The sequence below is a fragment of the Podarcis melisellensis genome (assembly GCF_964234715.1).
Source record: "Podarcis melisellensis genome assembly, chromosome: 12".
Lineage (NCBI taxonomy): Eukaryota > Metazoa > Chordata > Lepidosauria > Squamata > Lacertidae > Podarcis > Podarcis melisellensis.
The window spans coordinates 49,796,809-49,824,726 of NC_138544.1; the positions used below are offsets into that span (position 1 = coordinate 49,796,809).

General features: G+C 42.1%; 1 protein-coding gene across 2 annotated transcripts; it reads right to left on the minus strand.

Moving 5' to 3' along the window:
* Window positions 1-4,016: 4,016 nt before the first annotated feature.
* Window positions 4,017-27,804, minus strand: ACTR3B (actin related protein 3B). Of its 2 annotated transcripts, none has more exons than XM_081882613.1 (12): window positions 27,612-27,804; window positions 20,479-20,534; window positions 19,890-20,014; window positions 18,735-18,845; window positions 18,306-18,401; window positions 16,138-16,245; window positions 14,316-14,459; window positions 12,964-13,137; window positions 11,334-11,426; window positions 6,786-6,911; window positions 5,383-5,466; window positions 4,017-4,422 (listed from the first exon to the last, which is right to left on the minus strand). In XM_081882613.1, the coding sequence occupies exons 1-12, from the start codon at window positions 27,653-27,655 to the stop codon at window positions 4,117-4,119; spliced, it is 1,467 nt and encodes a 488-aa protein (XP_081738739.1). In that variant the 5' UTR covers window positions 27,656-27,804; the 3' UTR covers window positions 4,017-4,116. The 2 variants fall into 2 exon arrangements, with proteins under 2 accessions (XP_081738739.1, XP_081738738.1); XM_081882612.1 differs by having other exon boundaries at window positions 4,192-4,426; window positions 27,612-27,800.
* Window positions 27,805-27,918: the final 114 nt, after the last annotated feature.

The window sequence follows — 27,918 nt, forward strand, 5'->3', positions numbered from 1 at the left end:
AAACGCAAACTGCTTAGCGGTGAACTGCGTGTTCAACGCGAACCGTTTGCAAGCCCCACATATTAATCCTAGCTCATCAGGGCACGGGCAGAATAATTACAGTATAGGCAGCACCAAACCCATTTAAGAACTTATTCCACAGGGCTGTAATTATAGCCTGTCCCTAATCCTTTAATTGCCACTAGCATTTGATGTGTTGCGGGCGATACCACAGGATAAATGGGGGTGGAAGGGTCTCAGCATAGTCCAAGGCACCAAGCGGAGCGGGCAGCAAAGGCAAGTAGTTGCCTGGTAAAAAGAACGTATGACAGCCAAACTAGACAAAATGTGTATTTGCATATAACATGGGTGCTGCTGGTCTCTTTTTATAAAATGCAAACAGCAACCACTGAGGATGGCAGTCAGTAATTATCAGGGGGTTAACCCTTTCCTCCCTGATACAGTCCTGATTAAAATTGCTCCTCTGTAGCTGCCATTTGTTTTTCTGGACATATGATGAAAACAAAGAAAGGAATACAATAATTTGGAACTGTGTGTGAAAAAACTGTAGAAATAATAATACAATGAGTCTAATCGAAAGTCAAATATGTTTGTTTTGCTTTATTTTTATTTATTTTTTCTTTTTCTCTCTTTCCCCCTCCCTTTTTCTTTTTTCCCTTACCTCCACCCCCTTCTTCTTCCTTTTCTTTCTTTCTTTTTGTGTTTCCTTTCTTGGTCTTTCTGTTTTCGACATGCTATGAAAAAGATAAAGAGATAAAAGTGTATTATGAAAACCTTAGTAAATTAAAAGTGATGCTATGTAATTTCTTTAGTAGTATCTATAAAATGTTTAAACTTGTTGACTGTCATGATCTGATGTAGCAACCACCGTGGTTTTTTTTCTCTCTGTTATTGTTGAATTCTAAATAAAGTTTTATTCACTTTTATGGAATGCCCGCCTCCCACTGCTATCAATAGGAGTTTGCATGGCAAAACTATCTTTCGCTGATCCCCGCTTATATGCTGCAGCCCATCATGCAATAGCCCAAATGGTCTCCAACGCTCAATAGGAGTTTTTGGGTGGTGGGCATGGGAAGCTGCAGTGGTTGGGACATGCTTTGTGCTAGTGCGAAGCTGGCACTGGAAATGGACGCGTTCCTCCCCTTGTAATATTGTTATTTCTGCAGGTATGGCTAGTGTGGTACTGCTTGTAAGATGCATTGGAATGGGGCTTCCATAGCCAGAGGCACCATAACTCTGTATAAGAGAAGCTGTGGGCATACCATGGAGAAGGGCTTTTGCTTTCATACCCTATTTGTATGGGTATGAAGACAACTGGAGCACAAACAGTATGTGTACAGTATTTCAATGTCTATGTTTATCCTCCCTTTTCTGCCTCAGAAGGATAATATTCCCAATGGATACTTAAAGCCCAGCACACCTTCATACATTTTGCCTTATGATTGTCCAGGTATCTTTAGGTGATTTCCCATAAATGCTGACTGAAATAGAGATTGCAGGGCAACTTCTATGCTCTCTTCAGATTCCTGCCAATTCCCCATCCAGTCACAATAGACTCCACAACCAATTTCCACAGAAATACACCTTTTATGGAGGGGGAAAGAAACTGTGATATATATATATATATATATTACTGCAATTCGGTTACACTCTTGGGACTCAGCTATACAGCTACAAATAAAATGTTTTAAGTGTGTTTTAAGTGCAATATACAATGTGACACTAAATGGCGATGGGGAGCCTTATGGAAAATTCAATGGATTTTTTATTTTAAAAAATTGAAAAAGCATTTTCAGAACGGTTTTTATATGTGTGTAGATTCCACGTTGCTTTAAGTACCAGAGAGCAGAACTGCAAGTTTGCACAAAACTGAAATCTAGAAAAAAAAATCAGAGTACAGTACTGATTTCTGGATTTTGAAGCTGTGCTAAATGAAACTACTTTCTAGCTTAGCAATAATGCTACAGTGTTAATACAACTGAAAAACAGTGCTGGTCTTTGTGTCATACACCAAGTATCCTTTTAGAATGACTCTTCCTTGCCTGTTATCTCCACATCCTGTATTTTTCATTTGGTTCTTTTTTCATAGTTGTGCTTTTTTAGGTATTCTGCTGGAGATTATTTTAGGCTATCCTTTAAAATGTTTGCAGTTTTGTGTAACTAGCTAATTTGCTAAGTTTTATATCTCCTCCCCTCAGCAGGCTCACTAATTAAGATACCATGACCAGACTATTGCTGATTACTTCTTTCCAGTTTGGTTTCAAGCTTTTACTACCTATTGAAAATATCTTTTCAATCAAATGTACATGTAGATTGTTGATTTTATGCAGTCTACCTTTCCCAAACTGTGCTACAAGAGTATCAAAGTGTTTTTTGAAGTTTTTGACTGCTTCGCTTTGCTCCCACAAAACTCCTCTTACCTTCCCTTGCCCTTCCACGAAGCCCTTAAAAAAATGCGTTAAAACAAATTCTGTTCAAAAAGAAGAATCAACATCACTGGTCACAGCCGTACCAGACTGTATTACTTCATTTCACAGCAACTCCGACATTATGTAATGCTTTTCAATTAAGCAGAAGATTATACATTCCTGCTTCCATCCCTTTCCCTAGTGGTTTTGAGTAAGCTTTTCGCTCTGGCATCTTCAGACACTCGTTTGGCAGAACTGTGTTTTTTTTCCAGATGAGAGAGAACAGCATGATCATAAAGAATGAATTATTTACAGGAAGATCAGCACTTCAAGTCACGTCAAGGCTTTGCTAATTGTATTTAATTGAAAGTTCCATGGCGAGACATATGCACAATGTTCTTCAGATTTATAACAAGGAAACCCAAGACTTATTATACATTTACTAGTGAGACAACCTAATGGATAGGCTGGTGGGATGGAAAGCCAACCACCTCTAATTAACAAAAAAAATATTTTAAAAATCCAGCTCAAATTTGTTGACAATAAACTATTTGGTGTTTGGGAGTTTGCATTCTTTTAGGATTGTACATTGGACACAATGGGTTAGATCCTGACCAAGTTGGTTGCACTTAGTGCCTACTGAAATCAATGCAACTTTCTACATTGATTTCCATGGGAACTAAGTGCAATGAAGTCAGGATCTCATCAAGAATATATGCATTGGAAGTGTTAACCAAGGACACCAATTCACCTGAGATTTGATGGGCAAATGTATTTACTTCAATATAGCAGCGCCAACCAACTAAATCTTCTATATTCTTCTACTGCTACTGTTGGTACATGAGAGATTATGAGTGGGACTGATCTATTGACAGTCATAAAGCTTATATCTGTGACCCCTGGGAATACTCTTTCCCAAACGTATAGGGACAAACTAGCCCATTCTTGAGCAAATTTCCCAGAAACGGAACCTTCAACAAGAAGCAATTTAACAATGAGAACAGTTATCTGTGTGAACATGTTCACAGCTTTTATTTGATCAGTAGCCAACTACTACTCACTAGTCCCCAAATTTTAAAAAAGAAAACACGAATTAAATAAATAGCAGTAATAAATCTCATACATTACTTTCGGAGGCTTAAAAATTCATCTCACTCACATAAAAAGCAGTACCATTTTCCAAAACACACTTACATACTCAGAGAGAGCTTCACTGGGTTGCCTTCTTGCTTCACCAAGGCATTCTATGTCTCAACCAGAAAGTGGCATCACTCCCACAATCCTCATGCATCGCTAGTTCTTTGTGCTCACTCAGAAAACCCACCCGGTAATTGTCGTAAAATACAAAATTCTCCATAATAAAACATTTGTATTTCAAGGTTACAGTACTTTTATTTTTTCTACAAACTAAGGCCCCATTTTACAATCTCGTCTGTTCAGGGAAGACCATGAAGTCTCAACAGGACCCACTGAAATCAAAGGGGTAATTTTCAAGCATAAAATCTCCTCCTTACATACTGGACTGCAGGGCTGAGATCAATGCAGGAAACTTTTGAGCACTCTTCCCTGTTCCAGAAGTTTTACAGCAATTTTGGCTCCCCCCCCCCCCTTGGCCTCTGTTTATCCCTGCAATTCCTGTTTCCACCATCTTCCAAACAGGAGCTGCCCCGTACGTCTAGCAGCTAATGCTGAGAAGAGTCTCAAATCGTCAGCATACGTGTGACTTTTGTTCAAAAGGTTCTGGGTTGTCCATTTCATTGCAATGCATGATTCCATTGCACACGGTAGGACTGAAGTCTTCCTCCCCAAGGCAAGCGAACATCCACACTTGTGTTCTGATATTTACGCAAAGTGCTTTCTTCTCCTCGCCAGCAAAAGGATCTCCATTAGACACAAGAGCAGGCACCACCACACGACGAGAATTATGACATAACTCCAAAGACAGGATTGTGGCGGCAAATACCAGGACCGTATTCCTCATAATCTTTCTTGGTGTGACATACTTCAAAGAACTCTGACTGAGAAAAGAAACAGAGAAAACGAGGTGCATATGAAGAAGCAAACAAACCAAGATTAATAACAAAGCATACGACAAAGCAGGTATGAAACAAGTGTGGTAATAATAATAATAATAATAATAATAATAATAATAATAATAATAATTTATTTATACCCCGCCCATCTGGCTGGGCTCCCCCAGCCACTCTGGGCGGCTTCCAAAAAAAATATTAAAATACTGTAACACATCAAACATTAAAAGCTTCCCTAAACAGGGCTGCCTTCAGATGTCTTCTAAAAGTCTGTGCAAAATAAGTAAAGTAAGTGCAAAATAAGGTCAATCAATCTAATTCCCCTCTTGGATGTTGGATTGGAAGCAGTGATAGTAGCAGAGAGATTGGACTTTGGAAACAACAGTGGCCAATTGTCCCAGTTTCAGGCATACATATACACAAACACTCCAAAATGCATTGCTACCCTCAACAGCCCACATTACTTAATAATACAATACAATTCAGGAGAGGTCAAGGCATACTTTCCTACAATGCACCACAAATTATGCCATAATGAGTAAATATGAATGTAAAATTTCAGATCTAGCCTGCAAAATTAAACAAAACAGAAAATAAAAAGTGGTCCCTCCCAACGTTTTTGGAGTAAAACTCCCACAACCCTTGACTATTGGTCATGCTGGCTAGAGCTGATGGGACTTGAAGTCAAACAACATCTGGAGGAAACCACGGTGGCTACCCCTAAAACAGAAGACAGAAGAACTCCATGTGATAATGCAAAATAAAACAATACCCAGCAATGGAAAGAACGCCAAACGAAAGTTAATCTTCTAATAATTCTCCTTTACCTAAGGAGAATTATGTCACCGTGAATGGGATTACCGTGAATGGGATTGGAGGAGATGGCCTCCAATTATTTTCCAGTAATGTTATTCTATAACAAAGTGTTTTCATAAGAGACATACTGTTGATGCAAGCATTGATCCTCCGAACCAGACTGCATAGCGCTGCATATGGTGGCTTATCACTTGAACTTCAACAGGTTTGGGCTGTAAAAGCAAACACAACCGGCAGTTCAGTATATCATCAAAACACAGCATGACCTTGATTATCTGAACCTGATCAGAGAAGCAACTGTACCTTAATCCCAGATGGTTGCTATGAGAGAAGGTAAGGAAAATTCTGAATGTCCAGCTGTGCAGAGACAAACAGATGTACTGAGGCTGGTACAGATTACTTATCCAGCATTCACGCAGCTTGCCCTGTCTGGGTCCCACACCCTGTTGCAAGTCCTCACAGCTTCAAACATCTTCTACCTGCTATCCTGCTTAGTTGGCACATGCCAGCTCCAAGCACCTCAAAACACATTCTCAGCTCCCCACCCACGCATCCCACCTTCTTGCAAAAGGATGCTAGAATCACAGCAGTGTCATCTACAGTCCAGAGGGGAATGGACAAGGAAATGCAGAAGTATCCCTGCTTCTATCATTTCTATACTGAGGGCAGTGGCTCCATTTTGCAGGTCTGAAGAGACCTAGCTCAATTATAAACCAGCAACATCTTGCAGTTGTGGCAAAAAGGAAACTCTCGAGAACAGATATTGGAGGAATGAGCTAAAATGCTGGGGGGGGGAACAAAGAAGCAAAGCTATATCTGGTGCTGCTGAATGTATATGATGGTCAGAAACAAGATTCTCCATATAAAAAAATGTTTATGTTTATCCTGGTGATGGTGAATAACTGGTGGTATGAGGGAAGAAGTATAATGGAATGGCGTAGGTATATGAGGCATGTTGCTTTCTTAGAGAAATTAACAAAGTACAAACACTAAGGAGGATGACTTTACAGGTAATTGGTATGGCTTTCTGAAGCAGGCTGGAAATTCTTCGAATATAGCACTTGTTTTGGTCACCCATGGCACACTGTAGAGAGACCCGTGAGGATAAGTGGACTATTAGTTATTGGATATGGGGACTATTTCTGTATTTCTTTGTATTATTGTATTTATCATGTTATTGTTCTGTTTTTGTTGTTCAAACAATAAAAATGTTTCCTAAAAAGAAAGAAAAGAAAGGAAAAGAAAAGAAAAGAAAATTCTAGAGGCTTTCTGAATGTTGCGATTCCTTTGGATTGGGAAAAATCCAGAAACAGTCAGAAGCAGTGCTCATCACATCACCTCCTCAAGTGCTCTAGAGCCAGTTAAAGCCATTTCCCCTTTGCTGCAGCATCTCAGATCTGGGCTTTGGCTTCACTAGATGCTTTTAGTACACTAGTAAAAATGTCATCTGATTTAAAGGCCTCATTAACAGAGCTACATGTGCACTTGCTTTGCTCGTTCAGGCATTTAATAGACAGTAAAACCCGTTTACCTTTATCCGACCACCACTGAGCTCTTCGCTGGTTTTCAGTCGAGCATCTACGACCCTCTTCAAGTCTCTCTGCAGCCGGCGCCCAAAATCCCTGAACATCGTGGATCCTCCTGAAAGAACCACATTCTATAGGGCAAAGAAATGGAACAGTTTTTGCCCTTTAGGCTATATGACCCAGGAGCAGCACTGAGCACATGGCAATTCTGAGTTAAAGCGCCATGTGCACGGCCACTGGAGGAAGAACAGGACACAAATATGCTAAAGCCACGTGACATTTGGGCTTTTGGAAAACTGGTCATGCCAGTGGCCCTTCCTGTAGCCATAAGCAGACAACCAGCTTACCAAGCTAGCAACTATAAAATGTTGCAAGTTTACAACACGCTCAAGGCTGTTTTGGAGTTATGTAAATCTGCCCTTAGCCATAAAAACACAGAGAGACTTTGAAAATGAACACAAGGAAAGGGATTGCAATGCCATGAGTCTTAGTGGCATTTTTTTAAGTGCTCTAAAAAGTACAGAACGTATATGCATTGTGACCTAATGATGAGAGTCTGTCTGCACCCGAATCTTCATTATTCCTCACTCTCCCCTTGCGCTGACCCACTTTCATATCAGCAAAAGAAGTTGAGCTACCCTGCCATCATTTCAGCACCTTGCATGCTGCAATCTATATTCTGCAGTTTTCACTGTGCTGCACAATAACATTCAAGTAAGTATAGTCCTACCATGAACTAAGGGCAGCTTCTGAAAAAGAGCACCAGTTGTATTCAAAAGAAATACCATATTTCATTATTAGGCAGTACAGCCAGGTGAGTCATGTTGATCAGACAGTGCCACCTATCTATCACGGTCAGTTTTTAAGCTAACCTCTTTGAACAGCCTTAATGGTTTGAAGGCATTTCTTTAATCAGCCTTCACAGTTCAAGACCTTTGTTTTTATCCTGCAGACAGTAGGGCTGTGTGATAAATCGCCGTATCATTGAATACCGGTACTGAAATAACATCATGGTAAGTGTTTCAATAGGGCAATATACCAGCGACTAGTAAATCACTTAAACTACTCTTAAAATTAGTTGAAAATATATTAAATATATTATATGGAAGTTTATTTAAAGTTTTTATTAAATCTACTACTTCCTTGCATTTTAAGGCCTTCCATCGCCGCAGGGAGCCTCGTCAAGGTCCTCGGCTGCTGCGGGGAAGTGCGGCACACCCTCCACTGCTGCGGGGAGGTATGGTGGGACCCTCTGTTGCCGCTGGGAGACTCAGGAAGGCCCTCCGCTGCCACAGATATGTATCACAATATTGATATTGTGATATTTAAAGGTAAAGGGACCCCTGACCATTAGGTCCAGTCGTGACCGACTCTGGGGTTACGATGCTCATCTTGCTTTACTGGCCGAGGGAGCCGGCGCTTGCCTGCATGCATGTGGCTAAGCCATTTCTGGCGAACCAGAGCAGCGCATGGAAACGCCGTTTACCTTCCCACCGGAGTGGTACCTATTTATCTACTTGCACTTTGATGTGCTTTCGAACTGCTAGGTTGGCAGGAGCAGGGACCGAGCAATGGGAGCTCATCCCGTCGCAGGGATGCAAACCGCCAACCTTCTGATCGGCAAGTCCTAGGCTCTGTGGTTTAACCCACAGCGCCACCCGCGTCCCCATTGTGATATTTAGCTGGTGATATATATATCGTAATGTTGAAAACCAGGTATCGCCCAGCCCTAGCAGACTGCCTTTTGTCCAGCAAGACAATAGAGCTATTTAAGTCAAATATATTGATTTCCATCACATTTGGAACTTCAGAAAAGGAAAACTTCCCAAAACAGAGGAGCTTGGTAAAAAAGGGAAGTTGGCAAAAAGAATGGGAATAAGATCAAATCTCTCCAGAATGGTGTTGGGTGAGTGAGTGTCAAAACAACAACAACAGAAGCTCAGCTAGAATGCATACTGCAGCTCAAGAAAGGTACCACTGAGAGCAAGAGGATGCCAGCATGGCTAATGGGCAGAGTGAAGAAAGCTAGCTGAGGGGAAAAGGCTTCTATCTTCCGAACAAAAAGGAACATTAAACTCTAGCAAAAGAAAAGGAAGCAGACAATACGGCATTTAAATTAGAAGAACACACCATGAAAAAAAAAGGGCCACCACTAACAAAATGTTTTAATACATTATGAGAAGCTTGAATTCTACTAGGGAGGTGGCTGGACTTTTGGACAAAAGGGGAATCAAAAGTGTGCAAAAGGAGGAAAAGCAGATTGCAGAGAAGCTGAATTCTTCCAATCTGTCTTCACAGTGCAAGATGTATGACAGATCCCTGTGCCTGAACTAACTTTCTCAGGAAGGGAATCTGAGGAACTGAGGCAAACAGTTATGACAAGAGACAAAGTTCTAGGCCTTACTGACAAATTGAAATTTGAAAAATCGCTGCATCCAAATTGCATCCACTTGAGAGCTTTTAAGGAACCCAAAGGTGAAAATTGCTGATCTTCTAACAACAACAAAAAAACCAGACACCACCGCTGAGCAGGCCCATCACACACATCCCATCTGCTGTATTCCAAGCAGTGCAAGGTTACAGAGCATAGATACACCCATGGTGTGTTTCAAAATTGCATGTCACCAACTATAATAGTATTTGATCACTTAAATTTCATTTTTAGAAACAATTGATTTTCATCCATATGTTTCCTTTAATGTTCAACCTCCCTTGTTCTATTACAATCAGCTACAATTCCAAAATAAAATACTATTTAAATTGTGCAATTTTAATTTTATTTTTAAAAGATAAGAAAGTACCCAAAACGAGGGTGATTAGAACCCTGTACGATTGGGGAGAGCTGGAACACTCTGAAATGCAGAATGGAGGTGATCATCTTTGATTACTGCCTCACATGGCCAGCCATGTTGAAAAGAGCACAATTTTGTCAGCTGAGTGTAAGAGAACATTGACTGATGCTCAGAAAGCAACATAACAGGGAAAAATATGGAGCACTCCGGGGAAGATCTAAGTAATTTAATCCCAGTTGGAAAAGATTTAAGAAAGAGAAACCAACGGAAAGACAGAAATTAATAAAAGCAGACTTCAGCTAGGCTCCCTGCTATGGAGAGTGCAGTGGGACTCCCAAATACAGTGTTTAGCATTTAAATTACTAACATACCCTAGAAATACAAAAAGGAAGGAGCCAGCAGGGAAGGAGCAGCACTCTTTGTTATTACCAGAGTGCTAACAATCAATTTCTTCTCAGAGAACCCACATGACAATAAGGCTCCCATTTTCCTTCAGTTCTTTTCTCTCAGGGTTGCCTCCCAGCTTATTTTCCTTCAATTCTTTAGACACATCTAGGGAAGTAGCCAAATAATACCCAGAAACTGGCATCATTAATGCATGAATAGCCAGACAAGCTAAGGGCTGCATCTTCAACCTACACATAATTAGCTTATACAATTCACAAATATCAATGGGGTTAGGTACAGGAGAGAATTCACAAACAAAAGCTAGCTACCAGATTAGGTGGCTTTCAAAACCTATTACAGAAAAATTCACAGAGGGGAGAGGGATCCATCTACAGTCATTACTGAAGCAGAATCTCAACAGACAGTGTACGTCTGAAGAGTCTGCTATTCACTAAGCTTCTGGAAAGGTGTGTTTGCATGGCAAATGCCACATCTTGCCACACTAAGGACATTCTGATGAAAGTGAGATGACTATATATATATAAAAGAGTCTCATCTAGTATTATCATGCTAATGAATAGCCTGAGAACCAGCCTGTGGAAGTCGAACCTATCAAAAGCACTCATTCTCACTTTATGTCTACACAAACCTCCAGGAACTTTTCACCAACATTCTTACCTATTTTAAGGGAAATAAATGCAGGAAGTGCCTCTCAAAGTTCAAGTTTTCCCCAATTCCCACCCCTGGCTGCATTTGGATGGTTGTATTGCAGCTTAATAAGCCCAAATATGCATTCCCTGCTCTCCTCTTCCTGCAGGGCACATCAACAGAGTGAGTTCTTCAAGGAACCATAATTTTCTGTTTTGTCCAAACAGAAAACTATGGTTATCACCTTCGGAATAAGTCAGGCTCTGCAAGAATATTTCTCCCGGTGTGTGATCTTTAGATGATGAGTGGTATACAAATGTAATAAATTAATAATAATAATAATAATAATACAAGCAACTTCTAGCGATTGAAGTTGGTTAATATTACTTGTACTGCCAATCTATCATACCAGCAAGACAAGACCACTGCTCTTAAATATTAAAGGATTACGGGCTTCTGCCACTTATAAAACTAACTGCTTTCACTCTTTCTTCATTCGTTTTGGGATTTGTACACATAATACGCTTTACAGAGGCTCCTCTGAATCTATGTCAGAGGTGGCTCAACCATGGTCCTCCAGATGGTGCTGGATTAGAGGTCCCTCCCATCATTGATGACCACTGGCCATACTGGATGGGGCTGATGGCGTCCAACAATATCTGGGAGACCAAATGAACATGCATTAAGTTACCCCCTCCCCCAAAAAAGACACCCCCCAAACTGTACCTTATATAAAGGGCGCCGAACATCAATGGGGCAGTTCTGTACAACGTCATCAACGACATTTGAAATGGATTCCATAAAGTCTGGATTGGCAAACTAAAAGAAATGTAAGTAGAAACACAGGTGATCGGTTCATTATATGCACACACAAGCAAGGCTGTGGTGAAAAGGCTAAAGAGACATAGTTTAGAGGACTGTGTTAGCCCATTGCAACAAGAAACGTCTCAGAGTGCCGTGCCACAATGAAGACTGACAAGGTGCTTTTGCAGACAACAGCCTACTCCATCCGATCCACCCAAAAGACAGACCAAGCTGACATTGGCAATAGCACCCCCTTACTGCTTAAACCTCACACGTGCAGCCACAGTAGTAATTAATACCATTTGTCTACCACCAGTTTGTCCCACAGATAATCAGTGGGTGTTAACTTTCTTTCTTTTTTTCATTTTCATTCACTTTGTTTGTATGTCGTTTTCCGCACATGAAAAAATCATGCTCAAAGCAGCTTTCAACAAAGAAAGCAGGAATGTATTAAAAAAAACCAACTCAGTACAAAAACAATTTTGTAATAACACAGGGGAGCAACAAGTAACTTCTGTAATACATTGGCATCAGTGCAGCCACCACAAACGTATCTGCAACAGTTATAAGTTAACATAATATGTTAATATCATATCATGGAAGAAGTGCTTCTTCCATGGCTTATACAACGCTTAATACCCATTCCTAGTTGTTCTCAGTATAGAGACTGCAGGAGATTAAGGGCTAACTCCCTCATGTTACCAGTGTTACATGGTAAGTTCCCCTAAACTAGAAAGCATAGGGTACTATTAATAACAGTTGTGTGTGTACATTTAATTCTAATGCATCTTACTATGATTCAGCCACAAGGTGGTGCTCTCTCACAAGAAGTGCCATTACATTCCTTCCTAATATGACTAGTACAATTATTACTTTTAATATTATTGTTGTTTTATAGAGTGTTAGAGGAGGGGCAGTATCTCTGGCGGGGGATACATCATGCTCCTTCTGGGGTAGTCTGTCCACCTGTGGCTCTTAGACGCTGTCAGCATGTGACAGTGGACACACATTGGAAACACCTTTTAACTGGCCGGTTAAACCAGGTAAGGGTAGCTGATGGATCTCAAAGACACACTCTGGTGGACTGAGCAGACAAGACCAATAGTGGGTCTAACAGTCAAGAAGGCAGGTTTCTACACATACTATAGAGGGAAGTGAGGGGCAGATGGGGCTCGTCAACCTGGGGAGGGAGTCCAAGGAAAGCTCTGATCATAACCTCTTATGCCTTGCAGGGTATCTTCAGGAGAAGAAAAGGATAAGGAGTTAACCCTACACAAATCCAGAGTGGAGTCCCTAAGGTGCTTGGATGTCACCTTGTACGCCTCCTTCCAGCAACTCCTGCAGTCAAGATGGTGCCAAACATCTTGCTTTCTCTGAGGGGAGGGTCCTGTCATCTGGGCAGCCCAGGACCTCCATACACACTGCCCTGGCTTGTGTCCCAGAGAGTTCACTCCAGTGCCACAGTAGCTTGTCTTCACCCCCTGAGGCACACTCCATTGTCCCTCAAGAAAGGTGGATGCCAACAACATGCACTAGTACAGAAGACTCTTACCTCTGGATGAAAGAAGATTTCTGGCCCAAGAAACCTTTCATAACCAACATCTATGATAAATTTATTTTTGTTGATTGAATTGATGCCTGTATATTGCTTTATCCACTTGCGTGGATCTGTATCATACTTGGCAAATTCCTTCACTATGTCTGGGCAAATATAACAGTACTTTTCCTATGGAGAAATACAAAGATGAAGAAACACAGTTATTTTATTGAATTAAAGGGATAGGCCATCTGAATGCAAGAAGGTCTCATTCCCAATAAGGTGTACATCTGTGGCCTTAGGCATGCAATTGAGAAGAGACACAGCAGCATCCATATCAGTAGGAATCTGTCGCCCTGTCTTAAGAATGCTACAATAAACAGCTTTTGAGCAAATGGCACTCTATGCTTGTAAAGAAGCACTCTCCTCTCTGGCTGATCTGCAGTCGAAGAGAGAGAATATCCCTTGAAGCACAGCTATATGGGAAACACCAGTGGGAGGGTCTGCCATTTGAACCAAAATTCAGGGTCTCAACCTCTTGAAGCCCATAATAAGCACAAGTAAAAAAAGTGGAAATGCAGCATATTAGACTGCCTGTTTATACAAAATATTATCTTTCTGTCGCCAGTAACATTAGCTCCTGCAGGCAATTATGACCAGAAGCAATTCCCATGCGTGGCCAGTGCAGAGAAAAACATAGCTCACACGAATTGCTTGCAGGCATGCCTGCAATCACCTCATGTGACTGGATAGCCAAGGGGCTTTTGCCACTGAAGTTGATGCCCTTCCCTATGCCTGGCAAGCGGGACAGATCTAGCTGGCTGGCTTTGCTCTGGCTGTCAATAAGCACCATATCTCTCCCTTTCTGTTATAAGGAAAAAGAGGACCAGAACTCTGAGGACACCTTGTTGAAACAGAACATATAGAACCATTGCCCCAGAGGAAAAAAATGCTTGCCAAATAAAAAATTGGGGGCTTTTGAAATCAGTTTAATAAAAGTCTTGACTCCGCACCAGTTTTGAGTTTCACCTCTTCTTGCTTTTTCAGTCACCGCTGCCCTAGTTTCCCTTTCACGACTTATTTTTTCCCATCAACCTCCTCCCTTATGGGACACAAAGGGACAAGAGTGTGTGCAAGATGACAGAAGATTATCCTGCTCACTTCCTTCCCCCAAGTCCCAAAAACTCTAACTAGCTGTCTATGCATGGCACCGCTGTGCTGCAACAATCACAGAACACAGTCACTAGTAATAAACAATTGAGAAAAGATGTGGCAGGGGGAATATTTTACTACAAAGTTGTTATATTTCAATGATTCACTGGCAATCTATTTCTGGGCAGGCTGGTTAGTTTCACAAAAGTGTTTACCTTTATGGCTTTAGCTGTCTCCAATGATTGTTCGGGTGGAATTCCCACCTCCCTCTCCCTTAGGAGCTGTTGAATGAAATATGTAATATCTCTACCTGCAATGGGGATGTGTTTGATGCAACTGCCAATTACATAACCTTCTGCCTATAGGAGAAGGAGAAAAAGGGGTTATGAGTAGTAGATCCATAGCAACATGTTCAAACAGTTGCTGCTATCTAGCGTTTATAGCTCAAGAGAAGCCATACTGATAGCACAATCCTATACATATGTCTATTAGACATAAGCCCCATTTAGTTCATTGGGACTGACTCCCAGGCAGGTTAGTCTCAAGCAACTACAACCTCTCTTGCAGGTGACTAACTTTTTTCTCCCTCAACTTGGATTGCACTGGGCCCACAGCAAACCAGTCCCTGAGATGCCAACTGCTACAAGAAGCCACCCTTTGGCACTGCTGTCGCCTAAAGCATAATAGTCAGGCATGCAAAATATGTACTCATGAGAAATGCCAAGCACATAGTATAAAATGGGATAGAAATAAGAAGGGCTCTGGTTCAAGCAAAACAGTTGTGTGAACCAGTTCTTACTTTCATGCTCTAAATGGAAGTTTAGCTTCTTCAGGGTCCCAAAAGAATTAAGCTGCAGTGACAGAAGCACAGTTGAAAGCATGCCCTAAGGGAGAAGCAGCTATTTTAATCAACCTGGGTAGGGATCCAAAAAGCTACTTTTCATGCACCCAAAGGTTTGCATGGTCCCAGTGGGGATTTTGCCCTTTTCTTTCATCCACGTCACCACCTTGCCATACTGCACTAGAAATTACTGCAAAGCACTCTTCTTCAAGAGCCTGCCTTTGAAAAGCATTCAAAAACTATAGCTGGGGCAAAACGAGATGCCCTTTTTGGGCTTCCACAGATGGAGCCCTCTTTGAAGAGCACATTAGTCAAGCTTTGCATAATGTCCTGCTCATTTCCAACTGCAATTCAAAATGCCAGTTATTACCTACGAAGCCCTGAACAATTTGGAACTAAGATAGTTGAAGGATCACATCCTACCACATGAATCTGTCCTGCCACTGTGTTCAACATTCAAGGCCCTTCTCCATGCTTGACACCTTCAGAGGCATGTGGGGGACACAGGACAAGGCTTTTTTGGTTGCAATATCCAGACAATGAAACCCCCACCCTAAGGGAGGGTTTTATTTCTCCAAGCATTTGGCATGTGTTGAAATTTTTTTCCCCACCTTTCTGTGTTGGTTTTGGTTTAATGTACTGTCTGCTGCTTTATTTGTCATCTTTATTGTATCTTAGATTTTATGGTACGTGCTATTTAATTTTAAGTGGAAGCTACACTGAGGACTCTTCCAAAGCAGGATATAAATCTTTTAAATGCAATACCACTTGTATTGCATTTGAAACCCATACTACTTGTAAATCTGAATGGACTTTCAAAGTGGTTTACAATAAAGCAAGAGTTTTTTGTTCAAGAAACAGGAATCAAAATTTCATTTGGGTTCTTTGACTTAATGTATAGATTCTGAGATCCTGGACAACTTAGTTTTTCCTACACAACACCGTTTTTATATGTCCCTATTTTCAAAAGGCAAGCAAGATCTTCAAATGCTTCACTTAAAAGCATGGTCTTATTTGAGATCAAATCAGTGTGTGTCTACCACATTCTGATACTAAATGTTAAACGTGTTGATTTAATAAATTCCCTTCCTTATTATTTCAAAAATTCACATAATAATATTCCTGTGCTTTTCAGCTGTGGTAAGAAAAGCACATAATGTTGAATATACATGATGCAGAACACATATACCACTTACCACTGGAATGACATGGGTCACACCATCACCACTGTCAACAACAGTTCCAGTTAAAGTACGTTCCCCAACTTGCCGTGAAGTCCAAGACGCAGCTAAAGCCAACACAGCCTGCACAGGGTAAAAGATTACAACCGCAACCATTCAGCAGCCATAAAACCACCACCCAAATTTCCAGCCAAATTGAGAACTAACAGATTAAAAACTAGAAACCTAAGAGCTGCTAGGAACTTGAGCTATGAAACAGGAAGCCTTCCGTTCAAATCCAGCTTAAGCCAAGAGTTAGCCTGAGGGTCAAACCAGCCGCCATGATAATTGAATGAATGCAATTCACATGTGCTTTTTTGTTATGTAAATAGAGTGAAAGCCTGAACAGCTAAAACTACTATTTGAGGTTCAAGAAAAGCTTGTATTGGCAGCAACAGTGGCTTCATTCAAGATGCAAGTAGCAACTTTCAAGAGGCCAGTTTTTTCCACTGTGATGGGGTGGGAAGAGAAGTGACGTCATAAAGAGATGATAAAATGATAGAACTATAAAGTTAGAAAGGACCCCATGGATCTAGTCCAGGCTTCCTCAACCTCGGCCCTCCAGATGTTTTGAGACTACAATCCCCATCATCCCTGACCACTGGTCCTGCTAGCTAGGGATCATGGGAGTTGTAGGCCAAAAACATCTGAAGGGCCGAGGCTGAGGAAGCCTGATCTAGTCCAACTCCCAGCAATGCAGGATATGCACCCATACAGGGATCAAACCCGTGATCTTGGTATTATCAGCACCACACTCTAACCAACTGAGCTAACCAGCACCTTTCCCTCCTTATCCCCTCTGCCACAGTCCAGGGTTTGCCCAGGATTCCCCACAGGTGCTATCAACATAACAAACTAACAAAAAAACAAGCATGTGGGGCAGCAGTGGCCCAATGGAGCAGTGAAGGTGAGGTACCCCAGCCCTCCTGGCTTCTGAACACAGCATGAGGGGAAGGGACAAGGCACAGGGAGCTCAACATTGTGTGGTGCAGCAGAGCTAATCCAGCACTTATATATCTGCCCAGCACCAAGCTCCCTGCACCTTGCACTTCCCTTTCTGGTAAGCACTAGTGCCACGCTGTGTTCAGAAGCCACAAGGGCATTGGTGTTGTGGTGGAGCCACAACACAGGCTGCTACTGATGTGGGAAAACATATGGGGATAATAATGCCAGTGTTAAACAGCCTGTTAAAGGGATTGCCAAGACAGCAATATGTTAAGAACTTTAAACATTGGGAAGGAGTTAAGTCTTATCTATAATTAAAAAAAACCTCTATCTGCTATATAAAGCAAGCAGAAAGGTTGCCTGCTGGGCCACCTGGGGGAGGAGGGGAGAGAGACAGAGAGAGACTTCATATTATGCCATTTCTAAGAAAAGTCTGTCCCAGTACCATTAGATGTAGCTTCTTGAAATGCAAAGTTTAGAGCTTAAAGTGTTTTTATCAATCACTTTCCACAAACGTAAGTAAAACAAGAACTTATAGATTGAGTTGTAGCAAAATCAGAGGTAAATAGCAAGAACATAGCATGCATTAAAATCCACATAAAAAGGTAGTTCATGTACAAAACAGATACAGGAATGCTCTATTGGTCCTGTTCACCTTCAGTTTAACAAATGATCTATTTGCTTCCTTCTCTCCCTCATTAGCTATCCTGTAGCTGGCACTCTACCTAGCCACATTAAACGGAGAGGTGAGGCCACAGGAACCACTCCACTGGTTCAGCTGAGAGACCCATTGAACCACATTTGGCTCCTCCTCTCCCCTCAAGCGTTTCCATTTAAGCTGATCATTATACAAACATCAAAATTTTAAGAACTGGTGCTTGAGTTTGATTGCTTTCATCTTCCCTCCTCATTCCTCTGATTTTCCATCCTTTAAATTGCAAACCTACAGGCTGCAACTATATCGTTTCTCACTTATTGTTTGTAAGGTGCTTTTTGTTACCAGCCTTTTTGGCTGAACAATAGATAAAAAAGCACTAAATAAATAAATATGGATTTCATCACATCTAGCAAAAGTTTTCGCCTCCAAATTAAAGCAACCTTCACACTCTAAAAACCCTTAATTTAAGTAATAGGCGCAGAGATGTCCATACTTTATTCTGCAAAGATATTGTTCACTGTTAGAGAGATTCACTGTTTACCTGAACCGCAATGTAAAGTCCTGGCACGTTAAAAGATTCAAACATGATTTCTGCGAGGTATTCTCTGTTCTCAGGAGTATTCAGTGGTGGCTCAGTCTGTTTTTAAAAGATATTATTAAATTATAAAAGCATAAAACACATTTTATTAAACTTGGCATTGACACTCTGTGTGTGTGTGTGTGTGTGTGTGTGTGTGTGTGCTTTTAGCAGTGCTGTTTTTATAAATATATGTGAATCAAAGACAGTCTTCCTCACAACCTGGTGCCTTGCTATTCAGCCCCATCAGAGACAATGCAGTCCAAAACATCCACAGGGGAGAAGATGAGGAATACTAACCTAAGAGAACATGGGACTAACTATTCCCCAGTTTTTTAAAAAGTTGTAAAACGTACATTTAAGAATGGCAAACCTTTGGCCTGTTCTGCTTACCATCAAGAAGTAGTGATCTTCTGGTTCAGCTCGAAGATATTTAAAAATAACCTGCTCCATGAATCTTTCCATAAGATCCCAGTCTTCCACAAGACCATGTCGTATAGGCCACTGAAGCAAAGGTAAATGGAAAAATATCACACTACTGAAAAGCATGTCACTTTTGCATAATATGTTTGTATTCTGTTGTCTCAATCCAGCAGACATGCTGCACACAAGGAACTCATCATGAGCAGGGCCTGCCCCAATTGGTTCCCAAATAAGAAAAACAAGTCATGCCCGACACTGAAATGCTGAAGGGAAGAGTCCCTTTGCATGCCATGTTCTGTGTACACACCATAATTCAATGGCTTTCATTTGTCAAATAATATGAACCTGTCAAGGCAGAGTGTGGTCTGACCTTGCCAGGCCCTACATACACCAAATGAGAGTGCTCTCAAAGTCCTTTGCAACACCTTAACTCAGACAGCAGTCACAAAGGCAACAGTACCAGGACAGGAGATGCAGCATGGGAAGAACCCTTGCAATGCTTGGCCTCTGCCTGATCAGGAGAAAGCCAACACAAACCTGAACAAAACATGTAGACACAGTGCCATGGTTTATGGAGTCACATATGCAAGGAGCTTGCAGTCTAGGTTGCAACAGCGGGAGAGAGGAGAGAGAAGTAAAGAGAAAGGCAAGGGTAACAGGGGACAAATACATATGTACACATAACCTTGACTGAAATGAAAAAGAAGGACTAAGGGTGGAGCTAAAGACTTCACAGGTTTAAAGAGAGATTTGAAGGAAAGAGGCACCAAGTACTGGGAAGGGCTTCAAGCGTATGGGGCAACAAAAGAGGAAGAGTGGAGGTGACTAAAGGAGCAAGATACTTTTGCACGGTAAAGGATAATCAAGTCAGAACTCTCAAATACCCAATTCTTCTCTGTGCATTGGTCATACCCACTCTGGGGTTGCTACATCTTAACAACACATCCATAAAAGAAGTATTGTGGAATCAGATTGGTTAAAAACATGTGTCCTCACTAAACTGCACTGCGCTACATCTTGCAACAGCCTGCAGAGCTACATCTTGCAAGAGCAAAGATCAGCCTGCCCCACAGCTTCTTTCTTTCTTTTCTTTGAAGGGTGCTTCATTTTTTACTCCAGCCTTACCTTTGTAGCATAGGTAGGTTTATCTACGGCTTCATCTCCAATGAAAAAGTCTAGATCATCAATTCCTTGGGTAAGCCTCCTCTGTGCTTGGTCACCAACTTTTGCCGATTCTCTTATTGCAATACCTACATTAAAAGAATTACAAGACGCCATCCCATTAACACCACCCTTTTCTAAACTCTAAAATCCTAGCCAAATATGTACAATTTCACAGCCAGGTGGCATCTGCAATTCAGTATATAAATGGACTGGAAGATTATTCAAGTTGTATCCATGGGGTCAGGTAAAGAGGAAGTCCCTTGTCTGCTAAGGCAGATCCCTGGCAGCAACACAATGGAGATAGGCAGGAAACAGGACTTGTCATAGCAACCAGAAACTAGTCTAATGGGGGCCGGACCTGGCAAAGAAGGAAAGCAAGCTTTTCTCTTCAGTTATCCACTAGCCAAGCACAGTAGTGTAGTAAATACCATTTCTCAGAAAAGAGCAAAATGTACTCCACCCAAAGAAAGCTGAGCTAGAGAACTGAAAAGCAGTCGCCTCTCTTCATCAATCAGCACATATTTTATAAAGAAGAGTAAAAATTACTTACATGATGGGATAATGAATTGTGGTTCTGTATTCCCTGCATAACCCAGTTTTGTATACCTAAAACAAGAAAGTGAACCAGTCTTCAAATGCGTATTGTGGAACAACAAAGCTGCTGTTATACAAATGTGCTACACAAAATACTGTATAATTAGCGACTCACACAACACTTAGTGTTTGGACTAGCCTTGTGTTTTAACAACTCGCTTGGTAGCCAAAGGTGATGAGGTATATTCCCTGAAAGTCTGTAAGTTGGCTGGCAAAGCAAGGATAGGTCCCTTCAATCAGGTAAGAACCAGTAACCATTTCACCAGGCTATAGTTTAACCCTGTTCTTCAAGAGACAATCTGAGGACCTCATCAAGGACCGCTATGCCTCCCATAAGATGCTAGTAAAATTGAATTGCCATGTCATGAAATGATGCATGGCTAAAAAGTTTGTCACCAACATGAAAAGTTTGGAAAACTCTGGTCTATGGTGTACTCGGGGCAGCATCAGGGCCAACTTGAGGGCCAGGGAAGGGGAGCTGCTGTTATCTACAGAAACCCTCTCTGTGTCTTCAGGGTCTCTGTCAAGTTGTGGGGGGGGTCTAGACTGTGTGTTCCTGACACTGGGCAATCAGGACAGATTAGAGATTCTGCTGGTTTACCACCCACCTCGCTGCCCAGCAGTCTCCCAACCTGAGCTGACAGAGCTGGTCTTGGAGGCAGTACTGAGGACTCACAGACTGCTGGTTTGGGGGGACTTCAACATCCATGCTGAAGCGACTGGTCCTGGGGTGGCTTAGGACTTCATGGCTTCCATGATAACCATGGGGCTGTCCTGACATGTCTCTTGCTCAATGCAAGGCACACTCTAGAGTGACCTTGTTTTCTCAACAGGGCAGGAAGAGGGTGATCTGAAAGTGGGGGAATCATGCCAATCCTGGCCCAATTGCACTGGCTGCCAATTCATTTCCAGGCCCAATTGAAAGTGCTGGTTTTGACTTATAAAGCCTTAAATGGCTCAGGAACACAACACCTCAAGGACTGCCTCTCCTCATAGGAACCGACCCAGACCTTGCCATCATCATCTGAGGCCCTCCTTCACATGCCTCCTCCATGAGAGGTCTGGAGGGTGACAACATGAGAATGGGTCTTTTCTGCAGTGGCCCCCTGCTTGTGGAATGCTCTCCAAGGGCGCCAGGCAATCATTCCTCTTCTCCCAGGCCTTTGGTTAATTAAACAATTATGTGGAGCGGGCATTATTTTTTCTTTTTATATTGTAAACCACCTTGTGATCTTCAGATGAAAGGCAGCATAGAAAACGAATAAATGACAATAATAATATACCACCACTTTTGAGAAGTTGTATTAATTTACAGCAGAGTCCTGAGCATGCTTTCCTAGAAATAAGTCCCACCAATTTCAGTGGGACGTGTTCCCCAGGCATGTATGTTTAGGGGCATACCCTTAATTCAAATGCAGCAAGGCCTCAACACTAAAAAGTTATAAGGCTCCCAAGGAGACCTTACACTGCTGAAACTAACAGTTAATATGAAATGCCGTTTGACTTCAACATCAAGGCACATGTCATTCCAAACAATCTTAATATAGATCATTCTGACCATGTGAAATCAGGGGCATGTAAACTGATCGCTAGGGAAACTTGTCAGAGAGAGAGATGATTTATACAACTGAAAGAGGAGCAGAACCTGGCAGACAGTGCGTTTAGGTAGAAGAAATGAAGTAAAATAAAAAATTCAAATCATGGCTTGGGAATGAGATACAGGATGAGTGGTTATTAATCAAAGGATCAAGCAATTGCTAAAACTATTTTGGGTTCTACTAATGAAACACATGCCTGCAATCTAAAGGGCTCACATCTGAAGACTGCTTAGTTGGGGTGTCTAGAGGGCACTATCTTATTATATCCAGTGCTAGCTAATATGTATATGAAGCCACTGGGAGTGGCCATTAGGAATTTTTGGGCCAGGAGCCATCCATATGCTGATAACACTCAGCTTTATTTCTCTGTAACATCTTGAGTTGGGAGAGGCCGTTAAGTCCCTGGACAGGTGCCTGGAAGCATTGGCAGGATAGATTTGGGAAAACAAGCTGAACTTGAATGCTGGCAAAATGGAGCCACTATGGGTGAGTGGTTTCCATGTCTGAGACACTGGTCAACTCTCTATCCTGGGTGTGATTACACTCCCCCTGAAGGGCTAGGTTTACACTATGGGTGTGCTTCTGGATCAATCTTTGTCACTGGAGGCCCAAGAAGCCTCAGTGGCTAGAAACACCTTTTACCAGTGCGCCTGGTACAACTATAGCTGCTCCTGGACCAGGAAAGCTTGGCTACAGTAGTTCATGAACTGGTTACTGCAAGTCTGGATTACTGAAATGTTCTCTATGTGGGGCATCCCTTGCGCTTGATCCGGAAGCTTCAATTAGTGCTGCAACACAATTGCTGGCAAGAGTGAAACCCTTTCAGCAAGTAATTATCTTTGCTCAGAGACCAAAAACTGGTTGCTGATTTGCTACCAGGCCAAGTACAAGGTGTTACTTTATTTATTTGTTTGTTTGTTTGTTTGTTTGCTTGCTTGCTTGCTTGCTTGCTTGTTTTATTTATTTAATATAATTTATACTCCACTTGATTTTTGCCAAAAAAAAAACAACACTTCCTAGTGGTTTACAAGAGATAAAACAGTAAAATCAAGCCATTAACAGCTTGGGGCCAGTTTACTTGTGAGATCACCTTACCCCATATGTGCCTATTCAACCACTAATCTGTGGAAATGGCAATGTTATAGGTCCCACATAATACAGTACTTGTTCTACATATATAAGAAATCAATAATTTAGTGTGGCAGCACTCAATGTCAACATACAAATGCTTACAATAATGATATGCTTATTTCCAGAACTAGAAAAATTTCAGGCACATAGTTTTGTGCGCAATTTGACATTTTTCAAACTAAACTCATTTTGCCCTATAAAATTTTTACACAAAAGCTCAAATTATGGGGAGGCTTTTTGGAGTTTAGGTGTTTGAGAGAAGTGAGCGCATTTTAATAGCATCTTGAAAACATCTGTTAAAAAGCAATCCACTAATTGCTTTTTATAGCTCAGTCAGTAGAACATGAGACTCTTAAGGGTTGTGGGTTTGAGCCCCATGATGGGCAAAAGATTGCATTGGAGGGGTTGGACTAAATGACCCTCATGGCTCCTTCCAACTCTACAATTGTATGAGACCCCTTACTGCCCCCTCCAAGCAAAATGTTAGCTAATCCACAGCCTCGCTGTAGCCTGTGTCTCCTCTGCTCTCTGTGTAATTTGAACATTGGCCAAACACCAAGGAGAGCACCTTCTCCACTGTGCAATCTCCATGATCCATCAAGGAGGCCTGCTTTGTACGAAGCAGAGAAAGAAGGGCAGACAGAAAAGCATTTTTAGTTACTCCCCCACTTATGGAACTTTCCCACTTGCCACATCCAAACCAGCATTTTTTATTTTTTATTTTTTTTATCAATATTCTCTCTATTGGGGCTGCTTTCCGGTGAGCAGGTTTAAATAAGCAGATAGATTAGTATTTTTACTTTTCTACATATTCTGAACTTTCAGCATAGAGCAGACCATAAAACCGAAACAAATGGATCTTCCAAATCATTTGAAGAAGCAAAGAGGGGCGAAAAAGATTTCAGAGAAGAACTTGTTTTCATTTCCTAAATTAACAAGGGTGTGTGTACATATTACAGATGGCATCTAAAGAGCAAAACTAGTCTCTGGAATTCTACACTAAAGGAAAAAGTCAATTCCACCTGTAAGCACAAAAACCAACACCTGAAAGCAGAATACTATGAAAAATTGTGCAGTTACACTTAATTTGCGTATTTTAAACCAACTAGCCCAGATCACAAGAACTGCACAACTAGCTATGTGTGTCCAGCAGGGCTTTGGACTCATGTTTCTCAAACCCTGGTCCCCCACTTTGCATGGAAAATCTTTCAAAAGGAGCAATGTTTTAAAAGTAGCTTGTGTTGTGGCCTCTAAAAGCCAAGTGCTCTATGGGCACACCCAAGCCCTGAGGGGGCACTAAAAATAGTACAGATCCAAGTTTTTTTCTCCTAGACTTTTACAGTCTGGTTAGAGTCGTTTATTGGTCATGTTACTTAAAAAAGAAAGTCTAAAAATAAATGCAATGGGCCGTGAGGGAGGGGCATTGGAAGAGGCATTGCTGTTAAGAAGCATGGTGCTGAATTTCCAGAGGGGCAGGTGTGTTAGCCGGCTATAACACGAAACAGCAGAGAGTCCTGCAGCAGCTTTAAGTCTAACCAATTTATTATGGCATAAGTTGCAATGGACTACAGTCCACTTCATCAGATGCATGAAGCACTCCCTAGAGTTGCAGGTATAGTGGCTGTAGTAGATTGTAGACAATTAGGTTAGAAGGAAATTAAATGTAAAAAAACCCAATTACGTTAACAGTGGTCATCATAAAAGCAGTTGTTGTTGATAACACAGGCATCCTGGCATTGGAAATCCAATATACACCTAAATGATTTTTATTACACTTTTTCTCGATTCCATCATCATCATCATCAAACCTTTATTGGCATCACTTCTTGATTCCATATGGATACTGAAGATACAGTCAAAATTAATCATCTTCACAATGTTTTATGGGTTTCATACTCTCCTGGCAACAGATGGAGACTGACACAGACTCCAGCCTTACTTGCTCAACTAGGACTTGCTTATCTGTGACTGTGACATCAATCAAATGTCTTGGCAAGAAAGCACTGGTCAATTGCTATACAATTCCTACCATATGACACATGTGCACTTCCTAAGAGCGTTCTATCCAGTGTTACTCAAATTCAGAACAGACCAACAAAAATGAATAGATATGCTTAACTTACATCCATTAATTATCAAGGATCTACTCCAAGTAGAAATTTGTTGGCTACAACCCAGGAATCCTGCAATCCAGGAACTCTAGGTGATCAGCCAGCACTTGCCAGAAAGCCTGGAAAGTGGCAGGTCTCCAGCATGCCAGCCAGACTTAAGAGGGGTTTGCCTTCTTGGCAAAGCTTGGCCAATCATAAACTTGCAAAATGTGAAGTGTGTGTGGAGTAAATTGGGCAGGGCTTTCAGGAGGCTGTTGGCAGAATTTGTAGTTGTGGGATTTGGGGATGCATGTGCAAGAGGACTTCAAAAAGAAGGGTTGTAACTTGGGTAACTATTATTCCAAACACAGGAAGAGCTACATTGTTGCCCATCTGGTGACCGTATACAAAAAAACCTTTTAACAGTTGTACTGAGAGATGGTAATTTAAGAAGATTCTCCTCTGCAGCGCTAGAAAGTCACAAGCTACACATGTCCAAGTGCTACAAAAAGGAACCATACTAAGTCAAAAATTCCGCTACCCAGTGACTACTGGAATTATCACCCCTCCACCTGTTGCTTCTATGGGTCAGTTCCAGACTAATGTAGCTGCAGTGAGTTCACCTTCACCTTAATATCAATGTAACAACTGATTCATGATCAATTTAAGTGCCATTTATTTTAACTAGAACTAAGTGTGACTTACAAAGATCCAGTCCTATGGTTTTAACCTTCCCCCACCATTACTTTTCTTTTAAACCAATATGGGTTTAAAAACTTGATTTTCCCCCTTTTACAAGAAAGCTGCAAGAGTTATTATAAATTAAAGATTTATACAGCCTGTAGCACACAACTGCAGGTATGCACATACATTTCAAAAAGTATTCAGTGAATAGATAATTGCAGGCTTATAACACTGATAAATTTCAAGGTTATATAGATCTCAAACCACAATGTGAGAATCAAATACTTTAGCATGTATGACCAAAAGCTTCTGTAGTCACCAATTCTTCTACAGGAGGTTAAGCAAGAAAACAGAGGGTGGGGGACTGGGTGGGGTACAAGGGCTTTACATTCTGGCTTAAGAGATGGATTTTGAAATGAATTTGTGATTTAACACTGTCATTTGCATAAGGGGACAGGTGAGGAGAGAGGGAAGGATAACATCATCACACCGTACTGTACATATAAAACACTTTCTGTGCTGAGCTAAGGGTGTCTCAAAAGCATGATGAAGGTCAATCCAGGTAAATACACCACTAAAAGAGAACATAAAATGAAAGGTCGTTGGTTGCTTTGGAGATAGCCCTGGTTCAGGGGAGGGTGTGCTGTTTGTGTAAAACAAGGATGGCACAAATTAGCAAGGCGGGGGTGGGGCGAAGTATTATGAGTTCATTTTGGACACTTTGAAAACACTGGCAATGGAGGACAAGAGAGCAGGAAGGGCAGAACAGAGAACAGAGAATCCTTAGGATTTCAGACTCCTGGCACCTCTGTTCATAAGAAGGAAACCTAGACAGAGGCTTGCTTCTTAAAGCTGCGGAGATGAAGGGGCATTTCTAGAGGAGATAAAGCAAAGCAGCTATTCTTATTTTTTAATTTATATACTGCTTATGTGCCAAAATGACTTCTTATTAATAGAGGGCACCGAAGGCATCAAGGATAGAAGGGAGAGCGAACAGACCCTGGGGTGCAACCCTTCACTTATCTCTTTCGGCTAACTGTTTTCAAGGAATAAATATTCTATTAAAACCTGACACTATAGCAGCAGGAAGGGGAGAAGAGGTACCAAGAGAAATCTCACATCCTTTGGGAAAGGGAACATGCGGGAGGAGGTTAGCCTAAGAGCAAGCATCCCTGGGTGGGTGGAAGAGAAAGACGAAAAGGCAAAACTGGTTGTGGCACGTGTGAAATTTGGGGTGCGGGGTTGACAATGAGAACACGTACCCCCACCCTGAGGAGAAGGGGATCAAATACTAAGCCGCATCAGTATTTGGGGTAGGGTGGGGTGGGAAGATGCTGGCAGGGAGAGGCTGCCATGGGCAACCCCGAGATGGAAAGAGGAGATCGAGAGGAGAGACAGCGAGTCTTTTTAGGGGTGAAAGAGAACATGATAAGGAAAGGGGGCTATAAATGGAAGGGCCTTGGTGATGGGAGGAGGGGGCTGGCTCCTCTCGGGGAGAAGGCGCCCCAGTTCTCCGAGAGAAGGTGCCCATTCTGGGGCGAAGGAAAGGAGGGTTTGGGGGCGCCGCCCGCCCCGCCTTCACTCACCCGGTGCCGCCGTCCACGACGCACGGCGGCAGGTGGCTCGCCATTTTCGGGGAGGCGGAGGGGCCTGGGAAAGCCGCCCACCACCAGCAGCACCAGCAGCCGCCACAGCAACGCTCCGCAGCCGACGAGCCTGACAGCGGCACGCTTGCGCCAAGGCCCACGCTTCTCCCGCCGCCACCCCCCACCCCGCTCCTCCGCACCCGCCGCGGCGGTTTTAAGCGAGGCGACGCAAAAGCCACCCGTCGCCGCCGCCGGCGCCTCCCCCGGCGGCCATTTTGGGATGTGGCCCAGGCGAGGCCTTTGCCCT